General features: G+C 37.1%; 1 protein-coding gene across 1 annotated transcript; it reads right to left on the bottom strand.

Moving 5' to 3' along the window:
* Positions 1-156: 156 nt before the first annotated feature.
* LOC143207222 (uncharacterized) lies at positions 157-10,313 on the bottom strand. Its single transcript, XM_076420436.1, has 5 exons — positions 10,211-10,313; positions 2,482-3,122; positions 672-782; positions 219-402; positions 157-164 (listed from the first exon to the last, which is right to left on the bottom strand). The coding sequence occupies exons 1-5, from the start codon at positions 10,311-10,313 to the stop codon at positions 157-159; spliced, it is 1,047 nt and encodes a 348-aa protein (XP_076276551.1).
* Between the last annotated feature and the right edge of the window lie 4,076 nt (positions 10,314-14,389).

Raw genomic sequence — 14,389 nt, 5'->3', positions numbered from 1 at the left:
ATTCAAAATATTTATTATATAATACTATGATAGCCTGGCGTATAACGATGTATCGTATGATTTTATGAACTGCGCGTTGAAGCAGTGTCACATAATAAATATCTCAGAAACATTCACGTTAATGCTAGCAGCATATTCATATACGCGACCGTTGTCTTAACAACCTATACATTTGAAAAATTTGTATACATTACGATTCCATTGCAGAATATATGTACAAAAATAGACTATGCATTGTATACGTACATCACCGAATGTGCTGAGGGATAATTCAACCATACCTCCTGCTGTTAATTTTGATGGGGAATTCGACATTGCAATTATCATAATTAAACACTGCTTCTTCTTTCCTTGCAGATTATACCAATCTATCATGTACGCAACTTCGCCAACTCTGCTACACTGTATAAAATAATTTCAATTGAAATCATTCATCGATTTAACATTATTTATAATTATTACACTTTCTCTCGAATAATTCGAATGATTTTGTAAGACATAATTAACTATATCGATTGCTGGAATGAAAACTATTTTAGTAAGTAAAAAGTATTTTCTACAAATATTATAGTGACAAATTCGTGACGGTTTCTCTGCTCTTAATTCGTTTTATTTTATTTCGAATTTTCCTGAAGTTATGCATAAAGCATAAAGTGTTTTGAATATTCTACCTGTTCAGCGATGAGTTCTCCTATGTAACAAAATATAAAAAGGTTGAAACCAACAGATATGAGTATTACGCCGTGAGACACAACAGTAGTAATATCGTGTATATCCCACTCCTACAAGAATAAAATTCTACATGCTTATACTTGATTATAAAACTACCTTTGTTTAAGGTATTGAGTTCACTTGCACCACACATGCATACCGTCACAATGTAGTATCCTAAGAAACACAAATTCGAGGTACATCCAATGAATTCTACGAAAGATACTTGTTGCAACGCTTCTTCTACAGCGGACAAGAACCTGTAATTTCCAAATGATGAAGTCCTAGACTTTTTTGTGGTCAGTACAGTAAATCCTTGATCTAAATCTAAGAGGACGGAACCCGCGCGCGTAGAATCAAGGAAATCCGAACATCCCCTCCACTGCGGGTCATACCCCTCCGAGGGGCCGAGAAGATTGAGGGGCATCGGCCGCCTAGCATTTTAAGCATGCCGTGGAATCCGATACGGGGTCGGGCGGGTATATCGGTGGTAACCACTACTAATCCAATTACAAAACTTCTTTAGTTTTTATTATTTTTTTTAGTAAAATTACACTAAACACGATATAATTTGAACTGTACTTGGTGTGGTTTAATCTTCTTCTTCTTCTTCTTCTATATATTAAAAATCAAATGCTGTTCGTTGGTCACGACATCACGGGAGAACGGCTGGACCGATTTGGCTAATTTTTTTTTAAATGTTCGTTGTAGTCCGAATCAGGTTTTTAGATTTAAAAAAAATTGAAAAAGTTGCTCGGAAACATGAAAATTCGGGAAAAAATGATACTACCCACACCGCAACCGCCGCGAGAGGGCCACGACGGCGTCACCTACCGCGGTCACCGCCAGATGGACAACGCGACGTAGCGAGTTTCTCGCAAGTGAGGTGTTGCGCGAGCGGTATTAATATGCGTAGCGGACGCGGATATTCACCAATATTGGATAATCGAATTCGCAAAGCGAGCGAGCTACAACAACCCTACTCGCGAAGCTCGCGGGCAACAACGCCGGTCTAGTTTTAAATAATTTTAACTTAAATTACAGTAACAAAGTACAGTAAATCCTCTATAAACGCAAAAAGGCCGTACACGATAAACGCAAAAAACTATCCCCTCCACTGTAGTAATCTGATCTCAGCTCGGGTTTATCGGTGTGAACCACTACTAATGCGACGTGGACATTCGCAATCGTCGGCACAGTTTAAAGGCCCGTGGGTCTGCACAATGTAATACCAATATAAAATCTTTTTTATTATTACTTATTTTTTTATGAAACTTTCACCAATATATTTGTGGTATTTTTCTGATTAAAATAACGATGAACGTTTCGGGAGCAAGGAAGGACAGCGTATGGGAAAGAAAGAGACGCGGCGAGTCGCAGTCGTTTCAGCCGCGTGCAGTCTCTCTTTAGATGCGCTGTCATTCTCTACGTTCGGCTCGGCCTTTGAAGCTCAAAAAAAATAGTGTCCGACTACGAAAAACGCAAACGAACCTTCCCGAGGCTTTCGCGTTTATAGAGGATTTACTGTAGTTAAATTAATTTGGACTATACTGTAATTCGTGTTCCAGATTCTTATTCAATGAAATTATTGTCAGAAAAAATATTACTATCAGAGATAAATATCTGATAGTATAATCGGAATCAAATTATGTAATAAAATTACGGATTAATTAAACAACTCTGCTGTGTGTTCACTAAAATACGAATTACAGATGCTACAGAAAATAAATATTGACTTAAATTTACTAAAATTGATTTTTATCAGGTATACAAGATACATCTTACACACTTCAGTATTCGAACATGCTGACTCACGATGTTCGCAATCCTATCGTCCACGGATTCACTCATGTCCGTCCGACCACCTGTTAAATGTTCCAACCGGGAAATCAAGATCTTCACTTGTCCGCAAGCATGCTCCGCGAACACGGCAGCATAGGTGCAAGCACCCACAGCGATTCCATGGACTACGAGTGCTCCAAGGGCTTGGCCCACAATAAAGATCTCATTCATTGGACTATGACGGGTGTCAGCGATTATCTGTGCGACTGGAAATGATGTTGGAACAAAGCTCAAATTTTGGATTGGGTCCGTGACTCGGCCGGTGGTGATAGGTATGGCGATATAGTAAAACACGAAACCGATGTATGACAAGAAACAACATATCTTCACTAATCGTCTTCCAGAAATCGCGCTCTTTACCATGATGTCCCGGTCCTCTGGATAGCTCATGTTCTTCCAATCTGACTCTATCTGTTCTATACAGGTGCGGAAATGGCTGATGTTGTTTATTAGATTGAAGTACTTCATGTACACCATCAGGAAGAAATTCGTCGGCCCGAAGATCTTCAGCTTGTTATTAGCACCCTCAACCTCCAATATCCCGAACAAACCAAAAGGTATGAAAATCACTGACACACAAAAGTACGAAACAACGTACTTCAACCAGCGAATGCATCTCTGGATTCCTGAGTTTGAGTATGACAATGGCCAGACACCTAACGTTTCGAGAATCCGACGATTCCAGCCAATGCTCAGCTCCATATTTTTCGCATGATTTGATTGCACAAACTTTGAAATTTTTGTTTTCTCTGCCGACATTATTGCAACTGGAAAGTTGGGTATTTACAGCGGGAGTTATTGCAGTTCTGCGAGCTGCGAAGTTAGGCTACAGAAATAAGCTGAGGGCTCGACCCTTCTTTCCGGAGTATCATGTTTTCCCTGTTTATGCATTATGAGTGAAAATTGAAGGATGATTGTTGAGTATCATTAAATTGATTTTTTCTAGACAGACAGCGCATGCGACGTCGTTTACTTGCGTTACATGTTGGGGATCAGTTGCGGTCGGCTAATGCCATAGATTGCGGTCGTAGATATGCAATTTGCAACTGTAATTTGAATTTAATGTTCAGTGTCTGTATCGATGTCAATAGTTTAATGTCTTCAGATACACATTGATGAACCCGATGTTCACTCTCGTGAAAAATGGTGTTGATGAGATTAATTAGACTCGAATTAATTCTTTTGTGCAACCAAATGCAACGGTTGAAGAATTTGAATTCATTAGTAACAAAAATGACAATTCTACACAGAAATCTTGCATTATAAAAGTGTCACGAATATCTGGCATACATTCCGTGATAACTGACTTTTTATTATTGTACTGCTTATTATTTTTTTCCGAAATATCCGTATTGTAAAATACTCTCGGGTTGGAGGACAAATTATAAAATGACTACGAGAGATAGTGCAATGTTTAATTGGTGTAAAAAACTATTGAAGTTTAACTAAAGTGTCGCAATTGGACTGTCGACAAAAGAATGTGACACTATTATATTATTTTAAAATTAATACTGCTCTTAAGGTAAAAGATACATTTCTATTTAACTCATATTTTTACAATTAATGCAGAAAATTTTTATTTTACATTCTGGCCCAGAGTCAGGTCATATCATTATTCAACGTCTGAAGATTTCCAAAAACCGTTTCTTTGGCATCCATAACTAACAACTTTGTTTTTAATTAATAAATGACAGAAGTATTTCTTTGCCTGTATAGTGTTTGATTCTTACGGAAGAAACGACCTGCAATATTGTCTACGTAAAACTTTACGCGGGAAATTAAAGTTCAACGTTTAAAACGAAAATCCCAAATTCACCCTTTGTAAAACTTCGTGTCGGAGTATTGACACTGCTACAAAGTTTTGCCTAGACATTTTTTTCTGTCTGAAAAGTTTGCAAGGGTTGGGAAAGAGTTGTGTGAAGAGAGAACAGTTGTTCATAGCCGCGATCAATTACAGTCGCCGACGAGACAAAAGTCTCGGTCTGGATAAAAACAAATCGTGGGTTTAACTTCCAGAACGGTGGTATCTTAAGGCCGAAACCGCTGATTTGGTTGAATGCTAATTTTTCGGCTCCGTTGCTTCCTTATTCGTTGTTTTCTTTTCCGTCCATGTTCGTTCTTCGTGGTCACCACTTGTGGAAATGATCGGAGACTGTATATGGCCTATTGTTCTTTATTAGGTCACTATATAAAATCTGTTATACAAATCGTATATTTTCTGAAGAGATCGTACTGAACGGTTTCACAATCTTTGACTCTACAAAGTGTATATTCGGTAATCTGTTACGCGATGACAGTTGCGTGATATTATATTGCGAAATCGGAGATTGATCCTGCAGCCGTCGCAACAACCGATCAGGATCTCACAGCAACACCCGATTATTACTTCGAGCGCGACAGACTCAAAAGTTTCCGCAACTGGCGTTACTCGTACATCATTCAACCTGAAAAACTCGCAGCCACAGGATTTTTCCATGTGGGCGATGAGGGTAGCGTCGAATGTTCCGAATGCGGCATACGGCTGACTCGATGGGAAGACGACGACGATCCCATGAAGCATCGTGCCTGGTCAAGATTCTGCGGATACGCTTGCGGGACGAAGCGCGGTATGGACGTCTGCGGATTCGTCAAAGAATCGCCGCTCGAAGGTAAATAAATTTTCAAAGAAAAAATATCCCAGAGTATATAACATGATATATAACTGTCTATCTGTCTGTTCGCAGGTAACAAAAATAATGAAGACAAATGACAAGAAATTCGCTGCAATAATTATGTTTTAATTACTTTTTAATACTTGTATATTTGTATAATTAAAGAGTAGATAAGAGTAACTTTTCACTAATGTAAAAAATATCTCGCTGTATTGGGAGGGGGCGATATTATTACTGTAATTGTTTTCTTTTTAATAAATACGAGTTTAATTGTATGAGTAGGAGGAGGAGGCGGAGGAGGAGGATTGGTTTAAAAAAAAAATGAGATCTTTCTCATAATTTTTTTATTTGATAAAGTATGAAACAGCTAACGAATGAACAGTGCGAGGCACTTATCAACGCAGCGCATTGCAACATTTGCGAAATCCATGTGAGGAAAACGATATACGGGTGCGCGATCATTGTCATCTAACAGGACGATATATGTAGAGGCCCCACGCATCAAGATTGCAATTTAAATTACAAAAATTCGTTTTGCATTCCCATAGTTTTCCACAATTTATCCGGGTACGATTCACATTTCATTATCGAAGAAATAGCTAATGCGTTTGAAGGTAGTGTCGACGTACTACCAATAACTAAAGAAAAGTATATTTCATTTACAAAAATGTTGAAGATCAGCAATCAGATTCGCGTAATTGTATTAAATTACGATTCATCAATTCGTACAAAAATTTTTGAATACAAGTCTCGACAAATTAGCATCTTTCCTCGATACAAACAAATTGACAATTTTACGCGTTCCGAATTTCAAAATCTTTGCATAGAAAATTTCATGCTGTTGACGCGAAAGGGTGTCTTTCCATACGAATACGTTTCCGTTCGAATACGAATAAATTAGACGATCTTTGTTTGCCGCCGCTCGAGTCATTTTACAGTTCGTTGACAGGCGAAACCGTATCCGAACGTGATTACACTGTCCAACAAATTTCAACTTTTTTTGTGATTTCAATATACTGTTGGGTCCTTCTTATAGAGTTTTTTGCGCTGATTCCGAATCTGGTTTTAATTTTTTTCCTATACGTCCAGTTTTTGAAAATCATGGCTTTGAAAAAAAAACATATTTTTCAACTTTAAACAAATATTGTGATGTTATTATAAAAGATATTGAATTGTTGTTTACAGCAAACGATTCTGTAGACTTTCCCGAATACAGTGATATCCAATATTAATACATTATGATTGTTTAAACATGTTTAAACAATGATTAAAGACGGAGATGCACCACTTTTGCACCAATTTTTGCGGATATTTTCGAATTTATCTCAAAAAATAAGGGTCCAGCGAAAAATTGAACTATACCACGCGAAAGAGCAGACTTTTATCTTGAGAAACCCCCCTGTGAAGTTTGCATGGTCGACGTTTTTACCGAACCAGAAAGCAAAATATCTTCGCCCGACATGCGTTGACGCCAGTGGTGGTCTTCCACTAGCGCGGTCGTTCGTCGGGATACGGCGCGGCGCGCTGCGGTGAAACGGCGCGTGGCTATAAGCGCGCAATTATGTCAGCTTACTTAAATGTAATATTTTATTAAATGTGTTATACTATTGTTATTTATTATTTATTAGTATATTTATTCTGTATAAATTATTTTATGTATTTTTTAATGTTAGTCTCTCGTTTATAGTATATTTAATACAAAAAATACCTTTTGTAACAAAAAAATAATTTATTCACACACTACACTATTACACTATTTACAATGCTAATATATATGTGTACACTATTCAGATATAATACACTACTAAAATACATATATTATATACACAACAACTAAAATACTATAAATAACTATAAATGTTTTTTATGAAGTTTTATACGTAGCAATGCAGATTTGAAATGCTTGACACGACTGATTTCAACAAACACAAAGCCGAAACTGAACTCTGGCATCAGTTTTCTTAAGAACCAACACGATATTTTGAAATAAATGACGGTCTACGGAAAACGGAATACATACAATGTAAGGAAAGTCTGCAATGCGCTGACTGAAAAATTTTATTTTCAGTAATTGTCGTCTTGTCTATGTATTGTAATTATAGTGCCAATGAACACTCGAGATTCTTCCGAGTAAAATAAGTCCAAACACAATATAAACGGGACTATTTTTATTGACTTAAATACATAATTAAAATAGTTTGCTCCATATTAAATCGATATAGTGTATTATATCTGAATAGTGTACACATATATATTAGCATTGTAAATAGTGTAATAGTGTAGTGTGTGAATAAATTATTTTTTTGTTACAAAAGGTATTTTTTGTATTAAATATACTATAAACGAGAGACTAACATTAAAAAATACATAAAATAATTTATACAGAATAAATATACTAATAAATAATAAATAACAATAGTATAACACATTTAATAAAATATTACATTTAAGTAAACTGACATAATTGCGCGCTTATAGCCACGCGCCGTTTCACCGCAGCGCGCCGCGCCGTATCCCGACGAACGACCGCGCTAGTGGAAGAGCACCACTGGCGTCAACGCATGTCGGGCGAAGATATTTTGCTTTCTGGTTCGGTAAAAACGTCGACCACGCAAACTTCACATGGGGGTTTCTCAAGATAAAAGTCTGCTCTTTCGCGTGGTATAGTTCAATTTTTCGCTGGACCCTTATTTTTTGAGATAAATTCGAAAATATCCGCAAAAATTGGTGCAAAAGTGGTGCATCTACGTCTTTAATCATTGTTTAAACATGTTTAAACAATCATAATGTATTAATATTGGATTTCACTGTATTCGGGAAAGTCTACAGAATCTTTTTCTGTAAACAACAATTCAATATCTTTTATAATAACATCGCAATATTTGTTTAAAGTTGAAAAATATGTCTTTTTTTAAAACTCCATTTTCTCAAAAACTGGACGTATAGGAAAAAAATTAAAACCAGATTCGGAATCAGCGCAAAAAACTCTATAAGAAGGACCCAACAGTATATTGAAATCAAATTTGGTGTTGGACAGTGTTATTAGACTGCGGATCTTTATGAAAAATAAAAATTGTCTTCATAAATTGCACAACATAGGAGCCAAATAGAAATATAATTTTTTCTCTAATGATATTAATTAGCTGAAACGAGTACATTGATATTTTCAAATCCTTTTAACCTGTCCACTGCTTTAAATTGCACATACTCATTTTTGCCATATGTGCATAAAATCCGCAGTCTAGTGATTATGCGCATGCCGATACAAAAATCAATGAAAATTAATTAACAATTATTATTTAACAAAATAGAAAAAATTTTATTTGTTAACAGTTAAAATTGGCTATTTTTTAAATGAATTTTAGTGCATCTCTTATGGTTCAAGAGTTATAACAAAATGTCACTAAATTTCTCGATCCAGCCCACTGTGAGTCACCATGGCTCCGCGAATACATAGAATTAAATACCCTGTTTAGAACAAATGCCACCAACGATTTTGAAAAGAAATTTTGTACAAATTGATGAACAACGCGGTATTCTTTAAAACTATGGAAAAATGTTCGGAATCATGTACGTAAAACTCGTGACACGTTGGGGATGAGCTACATGGTGCAGAGGCAATGATCGCGAAACCAAATTTCCATAAACGCTGTGTATTTTCCGAAAACTTTTTTCAACAAACCAATCTATGTGGGTATGTGCATATTAGATATATCCAAAACCTGTTTGTACGAATTTCATCATGAGTACATGGTTCCTCGATATGGTAAAACTTGTAAGGTAATGTACACAGGCACCGACAGCTTAATTTATCATATTATGTGTGAGGTCATTTATGAAACCATGAGATGCGATATTAACTGTTTCGACACAAGCGATTATCCGACAGAGAATAGGTATAATTTCCCACTTGTAAATAAAAAGGTTCCCGGCTTGATGAAAGACGAGAACAATGGGATGATAATGACGAACTTTGTCGAACTGAGAGCAAAAATGTACACATTGCGTGTAGATGGAAAATCTGATACAAAAACGCAAAAGGTGTAAAGTCTAACGTTGTAAGGACAACAATAACGTTTGATGATTGCATGGGATGTTTGCAAGATGAAATTGCTATGAGTCGCGTACACAGACATCCATACGATCGAAATTGCACAAAGAGTTCGACGATCGGCTGAAGAACTTCGGAATAAGCTTCCAGGACAATATTAAGAAATTAATCGTGAACGTGTAAAAGAAAAGTGTCGACCGATCTTGAGAGAGAGATCCATGGATATGATGTTCAACCGTCATATTGCATACTGTACATGCGCTATAGCTGTACCTGTACATGCACTATACCTGTACCTGTTCCTGTACCTGTCTGTACCTGTACCTGTTCCTGTCTGTACCTGTACCTGTTCCTGTCTGTACCTGTCTGTAGCTGTACTTGTACCTGTTCCTGTCTGTACCTGTCTGTAGCTGCACCTGTACCTGTTTGTAACTGTACCTGTATCTGTACCTGTATCTGTACCTGTATCTGTACCTGTACCTGTACCTGTACCTGTACCCTGTACCCTGTACCCCAGGCATGCACAGCTCTTTGCTCTCAGAGCAGCCCCCGTGCTCCCAAGTTGCTCCCCGTATGCTCTCAGAGCAGATCGGACGTATGGAAGGGGAACCCACTAAGCGTGACTTGTAAACAGAGCACGAGAGAAGACGAGTGGGAGGGGCGTGGGGAAGTGGAGAGCGCGCCGGAGTGGTCAGACTACAATAACGTAGACGCCGCCCCCACTCTCACACGCTTTCGTGGGCCCAAAGCTCTATTTGACTATTTTGAGAGCGACAGAGCGAGTCTGATGTATACAAAACGGTGTATGTATAACATTCTGTATTATTTTTATGTTCGATTTATTTCCCAATGTCTACAAATAAAAAACATTCTAGTGAAAAAATAAAAATAACTAAATAACTAAAAATAACTCCCACTCGCCTTCTCTCGTGCTCCGTTTACAAATCCCGCTTACAATTGGTGAGTTCCCCTTCCATACGTCCGAGCAAGGTCACTGCTCCGACCCTGCTCATGAGCAGGGTCGAGTGCTCTTGCTCCCAAATCGTCCACCTGTGCATGCCTGCTGTACCCTGTACCTGTATTATCGATATTAAGTAGCATTCATCGAGTCATATCAAGTTATTAAAAGATGTGTTAAATAATTTTTATTCGAGGTTAACATCAATTTGAATGAACGATTTACACCAATCAACAATTTAAATCTAGAAGAGGTTCAAGAAATAATTTTCTTCTTACTTGTAATGACACTCTCATTCTAAATTCAAAATATCTACTATGATAGCCTGGCGTATAACGATGTATCGTATGATTTTATGAACTGCGCGTTGAAGCAGTGTCACATAATAAATATCTCAGAAACATTCACGTTAATGCTAGCAGCATATTCATATACGCGACCGCTGTCTTAACAACCTATACATTTGAAAAATTTGTATACATTATGAATCCATTGCAGAATATATGTGTGTACAAAAATAGACGATGCATTGTATACGTACATCACCGAATGTGCTGAGGGACAATTCAACCATACCTCCTGCTGTAAATTTTGATGAGGAATTCGACATTGCAATTATCATAATTAAACACTGCTTCTTCTTTCCTTGCAGATTATACCAATCTATCATGTACGCAACTTCGCCAACTCTGCTACACTGTATAAAATAATTTCAATTGAAATCATTCATCGATTTTACATTATTTATAATTATTACACTTTCTCTCGAATAATTCGAATGATTTTGTAAGACATAATTTTACTATATCGATTGCTGGAATGAAAACTATTTTAGTAAGTAAAAAGTATTTTGTACAAATATTATAGTGACAAATTCGTGACGGTTTCTCTGCTCTTAATTCGTTTTATTTTATTTCGAATTTTCCTGAAGTTATGCAAAAAGCATAAAGTGTTTTGAATATTCTACCTGTTCAGCGATGAGTTCTCCTATGTAACAAAATATAAAAAGGTTGAAACCAACAGATATGAGTATTACGCCGTAAGACACAACAGTAGTAATATCGTGTATATCCCACTCCTACAAGAATAAAATTCTGTATGCTTATACTTGATTATAAAACTACCTTTGTTTAAGGTATTGAATTCACCTTGCACCACACATGCATACCATCAGAATGTAGTATCCTAAGAAACACAAATTCGAGGTACATCCCATGAATTCTACGAAAGATACTTGTTGCAACGCTTCTTCTACAGCGGACAAGAACCTGTAATTTCCAAATGATGAAGTCCTAGACTTTTTTGTGGTCAGTACAGTAAATCCTTGATCTAAATCTAAGAGAACGGAACCCGCGCGCGTAGGATCAAGGAAATCCGAACATCCCCTCCACTGCGGGTCATACCCCTGCGCGGGGCCGAGAAGATTGAGGGGCCTCCGCCGCCTAGCAGTTTAAACATGCCGTGGAATCCGATACGGGGTCGGGTATATCGGTGTTAACCACTAATCCAATTACAAAACTTCTTTAGTTTTTATTATTTTTTTATTAAAATTACACTAAACACGATATAATTTGAACTGTACTTGGTGAGGTTTAATTTTAAATAATTTTAACTTAAATTACAGTAACAAAGTACAGTAAATCCTCTATAAACGCAAAAAGGCCGTACACGATAAACGCAAAAAATTATCCCCTCCACTGTAGTAATCTGATCTCAGCTCGGGTATATTGGTGTGAACCACTACTAATGCGACGCGGAGATTCGCAATCGTCGGCACAGTTTAAAGGCCCGTGGGTCTCCACAATGTAATACCAATATAAAATCTTTGTTATTATTACTTATTTTTTTATGAAACTTTCACAAATATTTTGGTATTTTTCTGATTAAAATAACGATGAACGTTTCGGGAGCAAGGAAGGACAGCGTATGGGAAAGAAAGAGACGCGGCGAGTCGCAGTCGTTTCAGCCGCGTGCAGTCTCTCTTTAGATGCGCTGTCATTCTCTACGTTCGGCTCGGCCTTTGAAGCTCAAAAAAAATAGTGTCCGACTACGAAAAACGCAAACGAACCTTCCCGAGGCTTTCGCGTTTATAGAGGATTTACTGTAGTTAAATTAATTTGGACTATACTGTAATTCGTGTTCCAGATTCTTATTCAATGAAATTATTGTCAGAAAAAATATTACTATCAGAGATAAATATCTGATAGTATAATCGGAATCAAATTATGTAATAAAATTACGGATTAATTAAACAACTCTGCTGTGTGTTCACTAAAATACGAATTACAGATGCTACAGAAAATAAATATTGACTTAAATTTACTAAAATTAATATTTATCAGGTATACAAGATATATCTTACACACTTCAGTATTCGAACATGCTGACTCACGATGTTCGCAATCCTATCGTCCACGGATTCACTCATGTCCGTCCGACCACCTGTTAAATGTTCCAACCAGGAAAGCAAGATCTTCACTTGTCCGCAAGCATGCTCCGCGAACACTGCAGCATAGGTGCAAGCACCCACAGCGATTCCATGGACTACGAGTGCTCCAAGGGCTTGGCCCACAATAAAGATCTCATTCATTGGACTATGACGGGTGTCAGCGATTATCTGTGCGACTGGAAATGATGTTGGAACAAAGCTCAAATTTTGGATTGGGTCCGTGACTCGGCCGGTGGCGATAGGTATGGCAATATAGTAAAACACGAAACCGATGTATGACAAGAAACAACATATCTTCACTAATCGTCTTCCAGAAATCGCGCTCTCTACCATGATGTCCCGGTCCTCTGAGTAGGTCATGTTCTTCCAATCTGACTCTATCTGTTCTATACAGGTGCGGAAATAGCTGATGTTGTTTATCAGATTATAGTACTTCATGTACACCATCAGGAAGAAACTCGTCGGCCCGAAGAGCTTCAGCTTGTTATAAGCACCCTCAACCTCGAATATCCCGAACAAACCAAGAGGTATGAAAATCACTGACACACAAAAGTACGAAACAACGTACTTCAACCAGCGAATGCATCTCTGGATTCCTGAGTTTGAGTATGACAATGGCCAGACACCTAACGTTTCGAGAATCCGACGATTCCAGCCAATACTCAGCTCCATATTTTTCTCATGATTTGATTGCACAAACTTTGAAATTTTTGTTTTTTCTGCCGACATTGTTGCAACTGGAAAGTTGGGTATTTACAGCTGCAGGAGTTATTGCAGTTCTGCGAGCTGCGAAGTTAGGCTACAGAAATAAGCTGAGGGTTCGACCCTTCTTTCCGGAGTATCATGTTTTCCCTGTTTATGCATTATGAGTGAAAATTGAAGGATGATTGTTGAGTATCATTAAATTGATTTTTTCTAGACAGACAGCGCATGCGACTGCGTTTTCTTGCGTTACATGTTGGGGATCAGTCTGCGGTCGGCTAATGCCATAGATCGTAGATATGCAATTTGCAACTGTAATTTGAATTTAAGGTTCAGTGTCTGTATCGATGTCAATAGTTTAATATCTTCAGATACACATTGATGAACCCGATATTCACTCTCGTGAAAAATGGTGTTGATGAGATTAATTAGACTCGAATTAATTCTCTTGTGCAACCAAATGCAACGGTTGAAGAATTTGAATTTATTAGTAACAAAAATGACAATTCTACACAGAAATCTTGCATTATAAAAGTGTCACGGATATCTGGCATACATTCCGTGATAACTGACTTTTTTTATTATTGTACTTTTTATTATTTTTTTCCGAAATATCCGAATTGTAAAATACTCTCGGGTTTTAGGACAAATTATAAAATGACTACGAGAGATAGTGCAATGTTTAATTGGTGTAAAAAACTATTGAAGTTTAACTAAAGCGTCGCAATTGGACTGTCGACAAAAGAATGTGACACTATTATATTATTTTAAAGTTAATACTGCTCTTAAGGTAAGAGATACATTTCTATTTAACTCATATTTTTACAATTAATGCAGAAAATTTTTATTTTACATTCTGGCCCAGAGTTAGGTCATATCATTATTCAACGTCTGAAGATTTCCAAAAACCGTTTCTTTGGCATCCATAACTAACAACTTTGTTTTTAATTCGTAAATGACAGAAGTATTTCTTTGCCTGTATAGTGTTTGATTCTTACGGCAGAAACGACCTGCAATATTGTCTA

Source organism: Lasioglossum baleicum, chromosome 3 (assembly GCF_051020765.1).
Source record: "Lasioglossum baleicum chromosome 3, iyLasBale1, whole genome shotgun sequence".
In the NCBI taxonomy this organism is placed as follows: domain Eukaryota; kingdom Metazoa; phylum Arthropoda; class Insecta; order Hymenoptera; family Halictidae; genus Lasioglossum; species Lasioglossum baleicum.
Note: the sequence above shows the minus strand (reverse complement) of the source record. Positions and strands in the feature narration are given on the sequence as shown.